This window comes from Rhinopithecus roxellana, chromosome 12 (genome assembly GCF_007565055.1).
Source record: "Rhinopithecus roxellana isolate Shanxi Qingling chromosome 12, ASM756505v1, whole genome shotgun sequence".
NCBI classification, from domain to species: Eukaryota; Metazoa; Chordata; class Mammalia; order Primates; family Cercopithecidae; genus Rhinopithecus; species Rhinopithecus roxellana.
This window is the reverse complement of record NC_044560.1, coordinates 96,122,146-96,140,046: the sequence shown is the minus strand read 5'-3', so window position 1 is coordinate 96,140,046 and position 17,901 is coordinate 96,122,146. Positions and strand designations below refer to the sequence as shown.

At 52.0% G+C, this 17,901-nt stretch overlaps 1 protein-coding gene across 1 annotated transcript; it reads left to right on the top strand.

Annotated features, from left to right (window-relative positions):
* The first annotated feature begins 10,239 nt into the window (after nucleotides 1–10,239).
* Nucleotides 10,240–16,941, top strand: BEST4 (bestrophin 4). The gene is made up of 10 exons (XM_010371941.2): nucleotides 10,240–10,848; nucleotides 10,936–11,030; nucleotides 11,706–11,939; nucleotides 12,174–12,328; nucleotides 12,726–12,803; nucleotides 13,097–13,294; nucleotides 13,417–13,497; nucleotides 13,623–13,777; nucleotides 13,933–14,207; nucleotides 16,812–16,941. The coding sequence occupies exons 1-9, from the start codon at nucleotides 10,697–10,699 to the stop codon at nucleotides 14,204–14,206; spliced, it is 1,422 nt and encodes a 473-aa protein (XP_010370243.2). The 5' UTR covers nucleotides 10,240–10,696; the 3' UTR covers nucleotide 14,207; nucleotides 16,812–16,941.
* The last annotated feature ends 960 nt before the right edge of the window (nucleotides 16,942–17,901 follow it).

Sequence of the window (17,901 nt, the reverse complement as noted above, 5' to 3'; positions counted from 1 at the left end):
CTTCTACACTCTTGAGGGGCAGATTTCGGGTTCCTGCGGGGTCCCCAATTCCCTTCCTCTGAAAATACCCGCGGGCCTGGGTCAGCAGCCAGAAGGCCAGAGAGTGAATGGGAATTGGATTTTCTTTTTTCTTTTATTTTTTTTTTGAGACGGAGTCTCACTGTATCGCCCAGGCTGGAGTGCAGTGGCGCAATCTCCGCTCACTGCAAGCTCTGCCGCCTCCCAGGTTCACGCCATTCTCCTGGCTCAGCCTCCCTAGAAGCTGGGACTACAGGTGCCCGCCACCACGCCCGGCTAATTTTTTTGTATTTTTAGTAGAGATGGGGTTTCACGTGTTCACCAGGATGGTCTCGATCTCCTGACCTCGTGATTCGCCCGCCTCGGCCTCCCAAAGTGCTGGGTTTACAGGCGTGAGCCACCGCGCCCGGCCCTTTTTTTTTTTTTTTTTTTTTTGAGACGGAGTTTCGCTCTTGTTGCCCAGGCTGGAGTGCAATGGCGCGATCTTGACTCACCCCAAACTCTGCCTCTCAAGTTCAAGCGATTCTCCTGCCTCAGCCTCCGGAGCAGCTGGGATTACAGGCGTGCGCCATCACACCCGGCTAATTTTTTTTTTTTTTTTTTTTTTTTTTTTTTTTTTTTTTTTTTTTTTTTTTTTTTAAGTAGAGGCAGGGTTTCTCCACGTTGGTCAGACTGATCTGGAACTCCCAGCCTCAGGTGATCTGCCCACCTCAGCCTCCCATTGTTGGAATTACAGGCGTGAGCCACCGCTCCTGGCCGGGAATTGAATTTTCTCAAATGCTAGACACGGGCAATTGGGCAGCTAGTCTCTGGACCATGTGGACCCCTAGACCCCTGCGCAATGCCGTAGACAGAGGCCCAAGACCACAGGTCTCCTGGCCTTGTCTCTCACCTCCCTGCCCTCCCTCTGCACCAGCCAATCAATTACCATGCCATTCCTCAAAAGATTTATTGAGAGCATCTGCTAAGTGCTGGACACTATCTCAAATAAAACTAATCAAGCTTGCAGCCCTCATTTAGTTTACATTCTGCTTGATGGAAACAGACAATAGGCAAGCAGATAAACAAGGTAATTGCAGGCTGTGAAAAGTGCTCTGGAGGAAGAATAAACAGAAGAGCTAACGAAGAGTCTACTTTAGAAAGAGTAGCCAGGAAAGTCAACAAATATTTGCTGAGTACCTGATTCCTGTCAATTTTATCTCCCAAATAGCTCTGATATCTATCCCCTTGGCTCTATCTTCCCTCACACCCTGGCCTGGGCCACAGTCTCTCTTGTCAGGATGATTGCCACAGCTCCTTGCTGCTCCCCTGGCCTTTGGTCTCATGCCCATTTCATCCCCCTCCATATGCTGTTACAGGGATCCCACCCAATCCCTCATCAGACCCATGAGCGCCAACTTCTCCAACCTTGTCCTTCATGACCACTGAAGGGAGACCCAGGACAGTCTCAGATGTGGAGAAACACTAGTAGCCAAAATGACTGAGGGCGAGTGGGGGATAGGGATGGGCAGGAAGACCCTAAGTGTCTGCTCAAGTGTCTGGTCTTTATCCTTACAGGTCAGCAATCTTCCAGGGGGAGATGGTGGTGGGGCTAGAAAGGACAAATCCCTAGGTTAATGGATCTGAGGCATTTAGAGAGTCAAAGGGCATATTCAATTTTGCAATGTTATTTATTTTGTTTTGTTTTGTTTGTTTTTTGAGACGGAGTCTTGCTCTGTTGCCCAGACTGGAGTGCAGTGACGCAATCTCTGCTCACTGCAACCTCCGCCTCTTGGTTTCAAGCGATTCTCCTGCCCCAGCCTCCAGAGTAGCCTGGATTACAGGCTCGTGCCACCATGTCCAGCTAATTTTTGTATTTTTTAGTAGAGACAGGGTTTCACCATATTGGCCAGGCTGGCCTTGAACTCCTGACCTTGTGATCCATCCACCTCAGCCCTTCCAAAGTGCTGGGATTACAGGTGTGAGCCACTGTGCCTGGCCCAAAATTCATATATATATATATATATATATATATATATATATATATATATATATATATTTTGAGACAGAGTCTCAAAAAAAGCGATTCAAGAATCACTTGAACCCAGGAGAGGGAGGTTGCAGTAAGCTGAGATCGCGACACTACATTCCAGTCTGGCAACAGAGGGAGACTCTGTCTAAAATAATAATAATAATAATAAAATAAATAAATTTTGGGGCCGTGCAGTGGTGGCTCATGCCTGTAATCCCAGCACTTTGGGAGGCTGAGACAGGCAGATCACTTGAGTCCAGGAGTTTGAGACCAGCCTGGGAAACACAGTAAAACCCTCTTCTCTACTAAAAAAAAAATACAAAAATTGGGCCAGTCACAGTGGCTCTCACCTGTAATCCCAGCACTTTGGGAGGCAGGCGGATCACCTGAGGCCAGGAGTTCAAAACCAGCCTGACCAACATGGTGAAACCCCATCTCTACTAATAATACAAAAATTAGCCTGGTGTGGTGGCACCCACCTGTAATCCCAGCTACTCTGGAGGCTGAGGCAGGAGAATCGCTTGAACCCAGGAGGCAGCATGCCACTGCACTCCAGCCTGAGTGTGACAGAGTGAGACTCTGTCTTAAAAAAAAAAAAATACAAAATTTATCAGGGCCTGCTGGCTCACGCCTGTAGTCCCAGTTACTCGGGAGGTTGAGGCATGAGACTCACTTGAACCCAGGAGGTGGAGGTTGCATTGAACTGAGATCACACCACTGCACTCCAGCCTGGGTGACAGATGGAGATTCTGTCTCCAAAACAAAACAAAAATTAGCTGGGGTGTGGTGGTGCACGCCTGTAATCCCAGCTACTTGGGAGGCTGAGGTGGGAGAATCCCTTGAGCCCTGGAGGTCTAGGCTACAGTGAGTCATGATCATGCTGCTGCACTCCAGCCTGAGCAACAGAGAGCTTGTCTCAAATATATATATAGGGCTGGGTGCGGTGGCTGATGCCTGTAATCCCAGTACTGGGAGGCCAAGGTGGGCAGATCACCTGAGGTCAGGAATTCGAGACCAGGCTGGCCAATGTGGTAAAACCCTGTCTCCACTAAAATACAAAAATTAGCCAGGCATAATGACAGGTGCCTGTAATCCTAGCTACTCGGGAGGCTGAGACAGGAGAATTGCTTGGACTCGGGAGACGGAGGTTGCAGTAAGCCGAGATCGCGCCACTGCACTCCAGCCTGGGTGGCTGAGCGAGACTCTGTCTCAAAAAAAAAAAAAAAAAGTATATATATATGAATTTTGGAAGGGGGCACAGTTCTGCCCATAATGGCCTCTTAATTATATCACCAAGTCTAGCAAGATCTAACACACTCTGTTTTTTTTGTTTTTTGACGCCAGGTTTCACTTTGCGGCCCAGGCTGGAGTGCAGTGGCATAATCATGGCTCCCTGAAGCCTCCACCTCCCTGGCTCAGGCAATCCTCCCAACTCAGCCTCCCAAGTAGCTGGGACTACAGCTGGTGCATGCCACCACACCCAGCTAATTTTTTTTTTTTTGAAACAGAGTCTTGCTCTGTCACCTAGGCTGGAGTGCAGTGATGCAGTGACAGGATGGCAGGTCACTGCAACCTCCACCTCCTAGGTTCAAGCAATTCTCCTGCTTCAGCCTCCCGAGTAGCTGGGATTACAGGCATGCACCACCACACCCAGCGAACTTTTTTTTTTTTTTTTAGACAGAGTCTCACACTGTTGCCCAGGCTGGAGTGCAGTGACACAATCTCAGCTCATTGCAACCTCCGCCTCCCGGGTTCAAGAGATTCTTGTGCCTCAGCCTCCCAAGTGGCTGAGGTTACAGGCCCCCTCCACCACGCCTGGCTAATTTTTGTATTTTTGGTAGAGATGGAGTTTCACCATGTTGGTAAGGCTGGTCTTGAACTACTGACCTCAAGTGATCCGCCTGCCTAGGCTTCCCAATGTACTGGGATTACAGGCATGAGCCACTGCGCCAGGCCAGTTGTCCATTTTTTCAACAAACGTTTTCTTGAGAAGCCTCTATGTGTCAGGTCCTATGCTGCACCCTGGAGTGACCTGTAGGTAGGACAACAACACTGGACTGCAATTAGTGCTATAGTGGTGAAGACAGACAGGTTATGGGGGTGGCCTATGGGAGCCCAGAGGTGGGATCACACCCAGTTTGGGGAATGCACATAGGCTGAAATTTCTAAGTTGAAACCTGAGAGCTGAGGAGGAGTTAGCCAGGAACAGGATGGACAGGAGGAGAAAGTATTCCAGAAGAGGAACCCTGTGCTCCTTGAGGCCTGGAGTGAGAGCTGTTGGTCCTTGGAAAAACTGAAAGTTTAGAGTAGCTGGAGGAAAGGGGGAAGGGTGACTGGAACAATCCAGGGGCCAGACCTCCAAAGGCTTTGCAATGTGTGTGGAGTAGTGAAGGTCTACTTGCTCCTTCCCCAATTTGCCAAGTTCCCAAGCTGCCCTAAGCTTTGAACCTGGTGAGTTCAGGTGAAGTCTGACAATATAGCCAGGCAGTGGGTCTGGGAAGTGGGAAGGAGGGGGCTAGGACAGGCTCCTTGGGGGAGAAAGCTGATTTGCCCTCGTGGCCTGGTTCCCTAGAGCCTCCTCCCCAAAGCTGAGGAGCTCCTGCCAAGCACATACGTGCTGAGCCTAAGACTGGGTTCCCTTCTCCTCCCAGGCTGGGATTTAAGGTTGAGCTCAGGCTGTCTGATCCATGGCCATGTAACCTCTCTAACCTCTGCCACACAGGACCCTGGCAGGGTCCACCACTCAGGCACAAAATGAAATCCCATCTGGCCTTTCTTGCTGTTGTCTTGTGGCTCCCTCAACCCAGGCTGGGGCTGTGAGCTTATTCTCTTGTCTTCTTGTTCTCTCTGTCTTTTGTTGTTGTTTGTTTAGATGGAGTCTCACTCTGTCACCCAGGCTGGAGTGCAGGCGGTGCAATCACAGCTCACTGCAGCCTCAACCTCCTGGCTCAAGCGATCCTCCCACCTCAGCCTCCAAGTAGCTGGGACTAGAGGCATGCGCCACCACACCTGGCTAATTTTTTGTATTTTTTGTAGAGACAGGGTTTTGCCATGTTGTCCAGGCTGGTCTCGAATTCCTGGACTCAAGTGATCCTGCCTTGGCCTCCCAAAGTGCTGGGATTACAGGCATGAGCCACCATGCTTGGGCCAGAATCTCTTGAGTGTCATGTCACAGAGGTCAACGGAGTAGGGTCAAGAATGAGAGATGCAAGGTAAGGTTAGGACTTGGGAAGGGCTATTGACTTCAGCAATAAGGAGATGGCAGGTGTCCTTGGTGGGTGCAGAGGTGGAAGGGATAAAGGCAACCTGAAATAAGAGATGTGCTGATAGCCACAGTAGCACTTCCCACTTACCTGGTGCCATTGTGAGCACTTTATACTATTTTTTTTTTTTTTTTTTTGAGACGGAGTCTCGCTCTGCCGCCCAGGCTGGAGTGCAGTGGCTGGATCTCAGCTCACTGCAAGCTCCGCCTCCCGGGTTTACGCCATTCTCCTGCCTCAGCCTCCCGAGTAGCTGGGACTACAGGCGCCCGCCACCTCGCCCGGCTAGTTTTTTTGTATTTTTTAGTAGAGACGGGGTTTCACCGTGTTAGCCAGGATGGTCTTGATCTCCTGACCTCATGATCCACCCGTCTCGGCCTCCCAAAGTGCTGGGATTACAGGCTTGCGCCACCGCGCCCGGCCGCACCTTATACTATTAACTCACCTAATATTCACAACCACTCCATCCGATAGGCATTATCATCCACATGTCCCCATGGGGAATTTTTTTTTTTTTTTTTTTTTTTTTGAGATGGAGTCTTGCTCTGTTGCCCAGGCTGGAGTGCAATGGCATGATCAGGGCTCACTGTAACCTCCACCTCCCAGATTCAAGTGATTCTCCCACCTCAACCTTCTGAGTAGCTGGGATTACTGGCACCTGCCATCAAGCCCAGCTAATTTTTGTATTTTTAGTAGTGACAGGATTTTGCCATGTTGGTCAGGCTGGTCTCACTCCTGACCTCAAGTGATCCACCTGCCTTGGCCTCCCAAAGTGCTGGGATTACAGGCATGAGCTACTGCACTCAGCCTCTCATGGGGAATTTAAAAGGTTCAATGGCTTTCTCAAGGTCACAAAGCTTGGTGACTTTGGTGGCCATGGTGAAGCATGGACTTGGGAACCTGGGCAGTGTGGCTCCAGAATCCATTTCACTGCCAAGCTATACAACCACCTCTCAGTTGTGAGGAGGGGACAGAGGAATGGGTGGGCAGGACCAATAGGGAGGGAGAGGCAGAGCTGGAGGATAAGGAAAGGTGGGGCAGGTGATTTATGGGCTGAGTGGTTCCCTCTCCTGCACCATAAACAAAGGGACTGGTCAGCAGCAGAGAAGGGAGATAAGGTGATTCAGGAGGTAGGGACTGGGTGGACCTGGGGACCACCCTCTTCCTCTGGCAGAGGCTTCAGGTCATGCACTTTTATCCTGGGCTCTGTGGGAAATTCACAGTCCACAGGGCTGGGAACAAGCAGAGGTGTGAGGGCCACAGGTGCGGGTGGGGTGCAGGACTGAAATGCAGCCAGCTGGTCTTCCTGCGGTAGAGCTGTCAGGGAGACACAGCCTGAGCTCTTGCACTCCCAGGACCTGGCTTTCCAAGTCCTAGAACATCTTTAAGTGGTAAGCAGCCCAGATGCTCTAGGAAAGCCACAGATCACAGCATGGGAATGAACTGCCTGGCCATGATGCCTGAGGCCCAGGAGCTGGTATCTCACCCTCCCCAGGTCAGGTCCTAGACACACACACATTCATTCTCTCTCTCTCTCTCTCTCTGTCTTGTTCTTTCCTTATATTGACATCTCACATGGGAGACCTGGAAGGAGAATGTAACTCCAGTCAGGCCATGAGTAGTTTTCCACATCTTGCCTCATCTGGGAAATCTCACAAAATAGCAGGGGTGGGCTGGGCGACCAGATGTCTTTCATCTTAAAAGGGAAGAGAGAAATGGAGAACAAAAGAGTGGGTGGAGGGAGGTGAGAAGGAGAGAAGGATGAGAAGAAAGAAAGAAAAAGAAGCTTGCTTGGTTTCGGGTTTTCCTCCCCAACTTTTTCTTTTCTTTTTTTTTTTTTTTTTTTTTTTTTTTTGCTATTTTGTTTTGTTTTGTTTTGAGACAGGGTCTCACTCTGTCACCCAAGCTGGAGTGCAATGGCTGTATCATGGCTTACTGCAGCCTCAAACTCCTGGGCTCAAGTGATCCTCCCACCTCAGCCTCTTAAGTGTCTGGACTCTAGGCGCACACCACCACACCCAGCTAATTTTAAACAATTTTTTGTAGAGACAGGTCACACTATGTTGCCCAGGCTGGTCCCAAACTCCTGGGCTTAAGTGATCCTCCCACCTCAGCCCCCCAAAGTGTCAGGATTTTAGGCATGAGCCACTGTAATCTAGCTTTACCTAGATGGATCAGATTCAAAACTTCTCAGGCGTCTCACAGGCTAGAGGGGAGATCTCCCTGTGAACAGATCATAGACCACTGTGATTAACTGCTGCAAGAGAGAAAACCCAGAGGGTTTTGAGGAGTAACCTGGGAAAGATCATGAAAGGCTTCCTAGAGGGTGCTCTGAGCCGCACCTTGAAGGAACAGTTACAAATGAGCTAGGCATATACACCTACTATGCACTCACAAAAATTAAAATAAAAAAAATTAAAAATGAGCTAGGCAGAGGCTGGTGATGAGGGTAGAGGTGGGTAAGGCTCAGAGGGCCTTGTGTATCCAACTTAAAAACCAGGATCCAGCACTGTTTGGTCTGGGGCAGGTTAGCAGGACGTGAGGAAAAGGTCTCTGCCTCCTCATTTCTCAAGGACTGTCTGGCTTGGAAGGCTTGGGAGGCAAGAGTGGACCAGTAGTAGGAAACCAAAGAGAACAGATTCAAATTTTCATAGTAACAGCAGCCCAAGCCAATCACCCACAGTGCTCTAGGCTGTAGGCATTGTTCCTGTGAATACTCAAAATTGCCCCATGAGGTTAGGCATTCTTGATCCTGCTTTGCAGAGGAGGAAACTGAGGTTCAGAGAGATAGGTAACTTGCACAGTTACAGAGAGCTGGGATTCAGACCCAGGTTTGTCCAGCTCCCAAGCCTGTGCTCCTAATCACCTCTCTGTGCTTCTTCTCTTTTTTTTTTTTTTTTTTTTTTTTTTGAGACAGAGTCTCGCTCTGCCGCCCAGGCTGGAGTGCAGTGGCCGGATCTCAGCTCACTGCAAGCTCCGCCTCCTGGGTTCACGCCATTCTCCTGCCTCAGCCTCCCGAGTAGCTGGGACTACAGGTGCCCGCCAGGTCGCCCGGCTAGTTTTTTGTATTTTTAGTAGAGACGGGGTTTCACCATGTTAGCCAGGATGGTCTTCATCTCCTGACCTCGTGATCCGCCCATCTCGGCCTCCCAAAGTGCTGGGATTACAGGCTTGAGCCACCGCGCCCGGCCTTGTGCTTCTTCTCTTTAGGAAACTTGCAGAAGAGAACCAGCTCACGGTGCGGGGGGAGGAGCTTCCCAAAGCAAGACAGAGGCAGGACCACTCCTCTTGGGATTTTTCAGTATTCACTTACCTCAGCACTGGGACGGTAAGTGAGCTGCCAGTTCTCTTCCATTTTGAGGTTCTATTTCTTTGTTCTTTTCTTTCTTTCTTTTTTTTTTTGAGACAAAGTTTCACTCTTGTTGCCCAGGCTGGAGTGCAATGGCATTATCTCAGCTCACTGCAATCTTTGCCTCCCGAGTTCAAGCAATTCTCCTGTCTCAGCTCCCAAGTAGCTGGGATTACAGGCTTGTGCCACCATGCTTAGCTAATTTTGTATTTTTCGTAGAGATGGGGTTTCTCCATGTTGGTCAGGCTGATCTCAAACTCCCGACCTCAGGTGATCTGCCTGCCTCCGCCTCCCGAAGTGCTGGGATTACAGGTATGAGCCACAGTGCCCAGCCTTTTTTTTTTTTTTTTGGAGACAGAGTCTCGCTCTGTCACCCAAGCTGGAGTGCAGTGGCACGAACTCACAATCTCAGCTCACTGCAACCTCTCCCTCCTGGGTTCAAGGGATTCTCCCATTGAGATTCTCTTTCTTTCTCTCTTTCTCTCTCTCTTTCTTTTCTCTTTTTTCTTTTTCCCCAGGCCGCAGTGCAGTGGCACGAGCTCGACTCATTGCAACCTGCGCCTCCCCAGGTTCAAGCAATTCTCCTGCGTCAGCCTCCCACGTACCTGGAACTACAGGTTCGTGCCACCACGCCCAGCTAATTTTTCTATTTTTAGTAGAGACAGGGTTTCACCATGTTGGGCCAGGCTAGTCTCGAACTCCTGACCTCAAGTGATCCGACTGCCTTAAGGCTGCCCAAAGTGCTAGGATTACAGGCGTGAGCCACCTTGCCTGGCGGTTCTATTTCTATCCGTGCCTTAGGTATTACTTCCTCTGTTTGTTAGATGAAGAAATTGAGGCCCAGAGGTGAAAGTGGTCACTCAAATCCTGGGCACCCCTAGGAGTCAGGATGTTGGACACAGGGCTTAACGGGGCCTGCACTCCTAGGCCTGAGCTTCCAGATCTGTGGCTGTCAGCCCCATGGCATGGACGGGGAAGAGCCTGACCAAGACCTCCAGACCCTGTACAAGAAGCCTGGGAGTGTGGCCAGTGCACAGGATGGGTCCTGGAGCTCATGCCCTTGCTAGACCACTTCCAGCCTTGGAAGTCCATCAGCCCTAGCTTTGAATCCTGCCTCCAACATGTTCTAGCTGTATGGCCGACTGCGAGCAAGTCATTTACCTCTTGGAGCCTCATCTGTGAAATGTGGATGATTGATTCCCTACCTTATGGGGCTGTGATGAGGATTTCATGAGAGGATGACCTAGTAGTGCCCTTGGCATGGTGCCTGTCACTTAGTCAGTGCTCTGTGATCAGCAGCTGGTATTATTATAACAATTTATCATGCATCTGTCTTCCCACCTGAAACGTGGGACAATAACCCCTGTCACACTGGCTTGAAGGACATGGTGTCATCTGTGTGAGCGGTGGGGTCAGTATAGGTGGCAATTCTGTCACTCAAAGGCCAGCCCAGCCCTACAGGCGTAGAGAGACACACCCAGTTCCCAGCACCAGGGGAAGCTGGATGACAGCTTCAATCCATCAATGATAGGCCTTGGTCCAGCCTAACTTTATGGACTGTAGAGGTACTTAAGTCTGTGGGGGGTGAAGTCTAGCCCAGTTCTTCCACACGGGCTGCTGCCCAGACCAGGTAGGCAGGTATGGGATGGGGGTGAGAGTGCTCTGGGCCCTGGTAGTCTAGTTAATCAGCTTCCAGAGCAAGGCCCCAAGGAATAGCAGTGGGTTTGGGCTGGAGCTGCGTCTCTTGTCCACAGCAGTTCAGGATCTGGTTATCCCTAGCCCTGCAGGCTGAAGAGGAGCTTGAGGAAGCCTCATGCATGAAGGGACACAGATCTCAGTTCTACTTTGTCCAGCTCTAGCCTGGCTTTGCCTATGTACTGCTGAGTTCTGCAGGCAGTGGGGTGTGCTTTTCTGCTCTGCAGGCTCCTACCCCTTTTCCACTGATGCAGGGTGAAGGTTGGAGTGTGTGAGATCAGAGTGGAAGGGACGTTGTCTGGGGAACTAAAGGACAGCCCTGGGGGCAACTCTTGTGACCTTCTGCCCCAGGCTCCCAGCACCATGACGGTTTCATATACTCTCAAAGTGGCGGAGGCCCGCTTCGGCGGTTTCTCTGGCCTGCTTCTCCGTTGGAGGGGAAGCATCTACAAGCTCCTCTACAAGGAGTTCCTCCTCTTCGGGGCCTTGTACGCTGTGCTTAGCATCACCTACCGGTAAGGGCAGGGTCTTAGAGCTGGCGGAAGTGGGGAGACTGGGCCACCCACCTCCCTCTAACCCAAGCCTACGCCTGCCTTCCCCAGTCTGCTGCTGACCCAGGAACAGAAGCACGTGTATGCTCAGGTGGCCCGGTACTGCAACCGCTCAGCGGACCTCATCCCCTTGTCCTTTGTATTGGGTAAGGCCCCCTTCTAGTTTTCCCTGTGTCCTCCTTACTGTGTTCCCTGACCTCTGGGTTGGGTTGACAGCTCTGAGGGTCAGAATTACCCAACAGATGGTGTGGTGACGCACCTGCAATCTCAGCTACTTGAGAGGCTGAGGTGAGAGGATCGCTTGAGCCCAGGAGTTCCAGTCCAGTCTGGGCAATGTAGCGAGACTCTGCTTAAAAAAAAAAAAAAAAAAAAAAGAATTACTCAATAGAGTGGCAGAGCCTGCCTGGTCAGCCAGAGCAGGCCCAGCAGGCACAGGAGCTGGGTGCTGGGTCCAGGACTTCCGGAGGGCAGGGCCCTATCACTTGCCGGACCCTCACTTCCAGCAATGCACAAGACATCTGCTGGCCTCACAAGCCCACGCTGGGCACTGGAGGAGAGCTGGACAGAGGTGACAGCCCCTTCCCTACCCTCCTGGGAAGCAGTCTCCTGGCTTTGAATCCCCATTTTCCCTTTGCTGAAGGAAGTTTGCCCTCCTCCCTCCTCCTGGCCTCGCACAGCAGGGTACTGGAGCTGAATGTTTCCTTCCCCCTGCCACGATTCAACTGGCTTGGACGAGGTCCTTTGCTGGGGGAGGCGAGGCACTCTGACCCCCAGGCTCTCCACCCTCCCTTCCTACTCCCTCTACCACGGTGGCCAAGCAGGTTTCTATGTGACTCTCGTGGTGAACCGCTGGTGGTCCCAGTACACAAGCATCCCGCTGCCAGACCAGCTGATGTGCGTCATCTCGGCTAGCGTGCACGGCGTGGACCAGCGGGGCCGCCTGCTGCGCCGCACCCTCATCCGCTACGCGAACCTGGCGTCCGTGCTGGTCCTGCGCTCCGTCAGCACCCGCGTACTCAAGCGCTTCCCCACCATGGAGCACGTGGTGGACGCAGGTGCGCCGCCCGCCGGGAGCCTCTGGGGGCCAGGCGCACGGCTGGATGCAGGTGCCGCCTGGGAAAGTCCTGGGAGCAGGGGCCTCCAGGGAAGGGTCTGGACTGCGGCAGGAATGGGGAACCGCGAGTCCTGGGACCGCCGATAGACGCGAGGGAGGGGAGCCAGACGGCGGAACAGCAGGCCCCCATGGCGGCAGAGGTTGCAACTGCACCCCTGCTGCTTTACCCCCTCAGGTTTCATGTCCCAGGAAGAGAGGAAAAAGTTTGAGAGCCTGAAATCCGACTTCAACAAGTACTGGGTCCCCTGCGTCTGGTTCACCAACCTGGCGGCCCAGGCCCGGAGGGACGGGCGAATCCGTGACGATATCGCTCTCTGTCTACTTTTGGAAGTGAGTGGGCCCCGGACCAGACCCATCTGCCCTCCTCCCTCTAATTTTGAAGAGGAATAATAATTTTAGTACCTAACACTTGTATGGCACCAACTGTGTACCCCGGCCTTTTGGAAGCCCTGTACCCATGTTAACTCATTCATCCCTTACAGCAACTCCTGAGATAGGTACTATCATCCTCCTTGCACAGTTGTGGAAACTGAGGCACAGAGTGGAAAATAAATTTGCCTAAGTTACACAGCTAGTTAGCAGAGCTGAGATTCAAGCACCCCAGCCTAATACACCTCTGAGAGCAGAATGAGAAAAAGCCTCCTGGCCGGGCCCAGGCCTGGTTTGTGCTGGGCACCCCTGTTCCTTCCTCGCTTCTGCTGACTTCCTGTTCCTGCTGTTCCTCCAGGAGCTGAACAAGTACCGAGCCAAATGCAGCATGCTATTCCACTATGACTGGATCAGCATCCCCCTCGTCTACACCCAAGTAACTGCCTCTCCCCTCCCCAGTCCCAGTGCCTACTGTATGTCCTGTGCTGTGTGTGAGATGAGAAGAATTAGAGATGGTACTTGCCTGGCCATTTCAGTCCCCTGAGGCACTGGGTTCATCCTCAAAGCCTTCCACCACCCCCACCAAGGTGACCCTGTCCCCACTGGTACTGCCACACCAGGATATATGTTTGATTGCTTGTCAGACTTCCCATAGATCCTTAGAGGCAGGGGCGGCATTTCTCCCTGTCCCACTGCATCCTGCACTGAGCCTGGCTCTTCCTTCTCCAGGTGGTGACCATAGCCGTCTACTCCTTCTTTGCCCTCTCCCTGGTTGGCCGCCAGTTTGTGGAGCCAGAGGCAGGGGCTGCCAAACCTCAGAAGCTTCTGAAGCCAGGCCAGGAGCCAGCCCCAGCCTTGGGAGACCCAGACATGTATGTGCCTCTCACTACTCTGCTGCAGTTCTTCTTCTATGCTGGCTGGCTCAAGGTGGGCACTGCAGATGGGCATGCCAGCCTGCTCTGTGGAGATGTGGGCACAGGGGCTGCCCCAACTTTGGGGACAAAGAGTGGGGCTCTGAGCTCAGAAAACACTATCTCTGCCACCTATAGGTGGCTGAACAGATCATCAACCCATTTGGTGAGGATGATGATGACTTTGAGACAAACCAGCTCATAGACCGCAACTTGCAGGTGAGCAAGCATCAGGAAGGATCAGGAGTCCAGGGCAGCTCCTGGGCCCCCTCTCCCGGGCAGCTCTCAGCCCGGCCGTGGGAAGGAGAGGAGAGGAGGATCCTTATAACTTGCTGGTGGCCCAGGTGTCCCTGCTATCTGTGGACGAAATGTACCAGAACCTTCCCCCCGCTGAGAAGGACCAGTACTGGGATGAGGACCAGCCGCAGCCACCCTACACTGTGGCCACGGCGGCCGAGTCTCTGCGGCCCTCATTCCTGGGCTCCACCTTCAACCTGCGGTGAGTGGCCTGCGCCGGCGGAGACCGGACCTGACTCGGCACGCGGGTACTCGCTCAGCCTCTGGGGCACCGATGCCTCCGTCCCTCCCCGAGAGCCGACCCCGCGTCCCCGCTCCCGCCCTGTGCCCGGGTTCAGCCCACCCTCCCGCCCGCAGCATGAGCGACGACCCTGAGCAGAGCCTGCAGGTGGAGGCGTCCCCCGGATCGGGTCGGCCCGCGCCCGCCGCGCAGACCCCGTTGCTCGGCCGCTTCCTGGGCGTAGGGGCGCCCTCCCCGGCCATCAGCCTCCGGAACTTCGGCCGCGCGCGAGGGACCCCGCGCCCCCCGCATCTGCTACGCTTCCGGGCCGAGGAGGGCGGCGACCCCGAGGCCGCAGCCCGCATCGAGGAGGAGACGGCGGAGTCCGGGGACGAGGCCCTGGAGCCCTGAGGTCTTGCCTGCCCCCGCCCGGTTCCTCCCACCCACTGCCCCCCGTCCCTCCCGTGCCTGGTCCTGCCAGCCAGCTCTATTAGAGCAGCTTTTCCTGTGTGCCTGGAAGGCCAGAGCATTTAGGGACAGAACTTGAAAGAGAAGATGGCGAGAAGGGCCTGAGCCAGGGCTAGGAATGTGTCCACTTTGGTGGGAGAGAAGGTCGGATGGGCTGTTTGGGGGAGGTGAAGCTAGACAAATAAATGAGCCCAGGCACAGAGGACTAGAGCCCAGGTGCACGGTTAGCTTCACAGCAACAGGGAGCTAGGCCAGTGGTTCTCAAACTTCAGGAAGGATCAGCATCACGGAAGATCTTGTCAAAAGAGTGCCGAGCACCACTCCCAGCATTTCTGGCACATTAGATTTGGGAGGGCGCCCAGTAACTTGCATTTCTAACAAGTTCCCAGGTGATGCTGTGCTGCTGGTCCAGGAAGCACAATTTGAGAGTCACGTGAAAACTGCTTGAAGGGGTGGTAACCTTACCCAGAAGAGGGGTCAGTGTGTGTTGGGGGAGTTTTGCCTTGTCTGTAATGTTCAAGTTTTTGTTTACATTAAGAATATATTCGGCCGGGCGCGGTGGCTCAAGCCTGTAATCCCAGCACTTTGGGAGGCCGAGGCGGGCGGATCACGAGGTCAGGAGATCGAGACCATCCTGGCTAACACGGTGAAACCCCGACTCTACTAAAAAAATACAAAAAACTAGCCGGGCGAGGTGGCGGGCGCCTGTAGTCCCAGCTACTCGGGAGGCTGAGGCAGGAGAATGGCGTAAACCCGGGAGGCGGAGTTTGCAGTGAGCTGAGATCTGGCCACTGCACTCCAGCCTGGGTGACAGAGCGAGACTCCTTCTCAAAAAAAAAAAAAAAAAAAAAAAAAAAAAAAAAAATATATATATATATATATATATATATATATTCAAGTTTTTAAGTTTTGTTTTTGTTTATATCGAGAATATATTTATTACTTGTGCAGTTATGATTGTTTAAAATTGAATTGGCATGCATGCAGTAGGATGAAGATGAAGGAAGGAAGGGTTTGGGAATCTGTCTTGGAGGCTGATTAAAATCAGATGTGAAGGCAGCTATTCACCACCCACCCTAGACCTAGCATTTGGACTTCAGTGTGCCAAACTCTTCTCCACTCCCACCAACCACACAGGGGGAAAAGTACAGTTTACGGGTGGAAGCCTAGGCCCATCTCGATGGTGGGCCTGCAGCGCTGGGGGCACTTGGCTGATGTCAGAAAAAGCCTTCTGTGGCCGGGCACAGCGGCTCACGCCTGTAATCCCAGCACTTTGGGAGGTTGAGGTGGACAGATCCCCAGAGGCCAGGAGTTAGATACCAGCCTGGCCAACACGGTGAAACCCCGTCTCTACTAAAAATACAAAAATTAGCTGGGTGTGGTGGTGGATGCCTGTAATCCCAGTTGCTTGGGAGGCTGAGGCATGAGAATTGCTTGAACCTGGGAAGCGGAGGTTGCAGTGAGCTGAGATCACTCCACTGCACTCTAGCTCTCGGTTACAGAGCCAGGCTCTGTCTCCAAAAAAAAAGTCTTCTGGAAACAGTCTGCCACAGACCACTACATTGGAATTGTGGTAAAACTATGCTCCTCTAAGATTCTTGCCTTCTAAATCCCAGTCTCCACCTAAAGAAATCGGTGAAGGCCAAAACTGAATATTAAAGCCACAGGATGAATGCCAGAACAGAGGAGGAAGACAGGGGGGACACTAGAGTGCAGTTGAGTAGACTCCAGCCTCTGGCAGGGTCAGCTGACTGGATTCTAATGCTGTCTTTGCTTCTATCTGTATGTCCATGGGATAGTGAATATTTCTTTTTTTTTTTTTTTTTTTTTTTTTTTTTGAGACGGAGTCTCGCTCTATGGCCCAGGCTGGAGTGCAGTGGCCGCATCTCAGCTCACTGCAACTCCGCCTCCCGGGTTTCCGCCATTCTCCTGTCTCAGCCTCCCGAGTAGCTGGGACTACAGGCGCCCGCCACCTCGCCCGGCTAGTTTTTTTTGTATTTTTTAGTAGAGACGGGGTTTCACCGTGTTAGCCAGGATGGTCTCGATCTCCTGACCTTGTGATCCGCCCGCCTCGGCCTCCCAAAGTGCTGGGATTACAGGCTTGAGCCACCGCGCCCGGCCGAATATTTCTTACTTATTTATTTGAGATGGAATCTTGCACTGTCACCCAGTCTGGAGTGCAGTGGCGTGATCTCGGCTCACTGCAACCTCCATCTCCTGGGTTCAAGCAATTCTCCTGCCTCAGCCTCGTGAGTAGCTGGGATTACAGGTGTCCACCACCACGCCTGGCTAATTTTTTGTATTTTTAGTAGAGACAGGGTTTCACCATGTTGGCCAGGCTTGTCTCTAACTCCTGACCTCAGGTGATCTGCCTGCTAAGCCTCCCAAAGTGCTGGAATTACAGGTGTGAGCCACTGCGCCCAGCCAATAGTGAATATTTCTAAGCCTCAGTTTCCAAATCTATAATGTGGAGACAGTAGCACCTCACAATGATAGCCATTCATTCACAAGGTATTTGAGGGTTGTTTTATTTTTGTTGTTGTTGCAGCTTTTACAAGCCTTGTTCCATGGTGAGAACGGTCATCTGTGAAAGTGGTAGAAATGGAGAGTGGATGGATTTCAAGACTTCAGAGAAAAGAACCCACTGGTTTTATGGACAGATCTTGGCTCACTGCAACCTCCGCCTCCCCGGGTTCAAGAGATTCTCGTGCCTCAGCCTCTCAAGTAGCTGGGATTACAGGCACGTGCCACCATGCCCCGCTAATTTTTTGTATGTTTAGTAGAGATGGGGTTTCGCCATGTTGGCCAGGCTGGTTTTTGAACTCCTGACCTCAAGTGATCCACCTGCCTCAGCCTTCCAAAGTGCTGGGATTACAGGCATGAGCCACAATGCCTGGACAAACTTCAAATTTAATAAAATCTCAAGACTTTTTTCCCAATTAATCTTGCATATATCTGAGTATCTAGTATACGTCCATACACTTTTCCAGGTGCCAGAGACACAGCAGGAAACAAATATCCTCGTTTCCCTGGAGTACCATTCCAAAGGGAAAAGAGCAAACTTTGTCAGATTAAGGAATAAAGAGAAAAATATGGGCAAAGTGTAAGAATTCAGAGGGGCAACTGCAACTTAGAATATTGTGATCCAGCAATAACTCACTAGGGTGACATAGCAAAGACCTGGAAGAAATGAACCATGTGGGGTTTTTTTGTAGAAACAGGGTCTCACTTTGTTGCCCAGGTTGGTCTCAATCTCCTGGCCTCAGGCAATCCTCCTGCCTTGGCCTCTGCCTCCCAAAGTGCTGGGATTACAGACATGAGCCACCAGGCCCAGTGTCCAGCCCCAAGTGGATATATGAAGGAGTGTGCCTAACAAAGGGAATAGCACGTGTACATGTATGTTCAGTAAGCTAGGGTGGCTGTGTGGTTGATGGAGGGAGTCACTATAGGAGCTAGTTCACATCAAGTCATAATACTTGGTAATGATTTTCATTGATGAGACAGGAAGTTGTTACATTTAAAATATAATCTTGGTGAGGTACAGTACCTCACATGTGTAATCCCAGCACTTTGGAAGGCCAAGGCAGGAGCATTGCTTGAGGCCAGGAGCTCAGGATTAGCCTGGGCAACATGAAACC

What these genes read in the sequence shown, in the direction of transcription:
- BEST4 (XM_010371941.2), top strand. Translation starts at nt 10,697, where the DNA reads ATGACGGTTTCATATACTCTCAAAGTGGCGGAGGCCCGCTTCGGCGGT. An exon ending in GGAGCACGTGGTGGACGCAG is followed by an intron (nt 11,940 to 12,173) that starts GTGCGCCGCCCG and finishes TTACCCCCTCAG; the next exon opens with GTTTCATGTCCCAGGAAGAG. An exon ending in TCATAGACCGCAACTTGCAG is followed by an intron (nt 13,498 to 13,622) that starts GTGAGCAAGCAT and finishes CTGGTGGCCCAG; the next exon opens with GTGTCCCTGCTATCTGTGGA.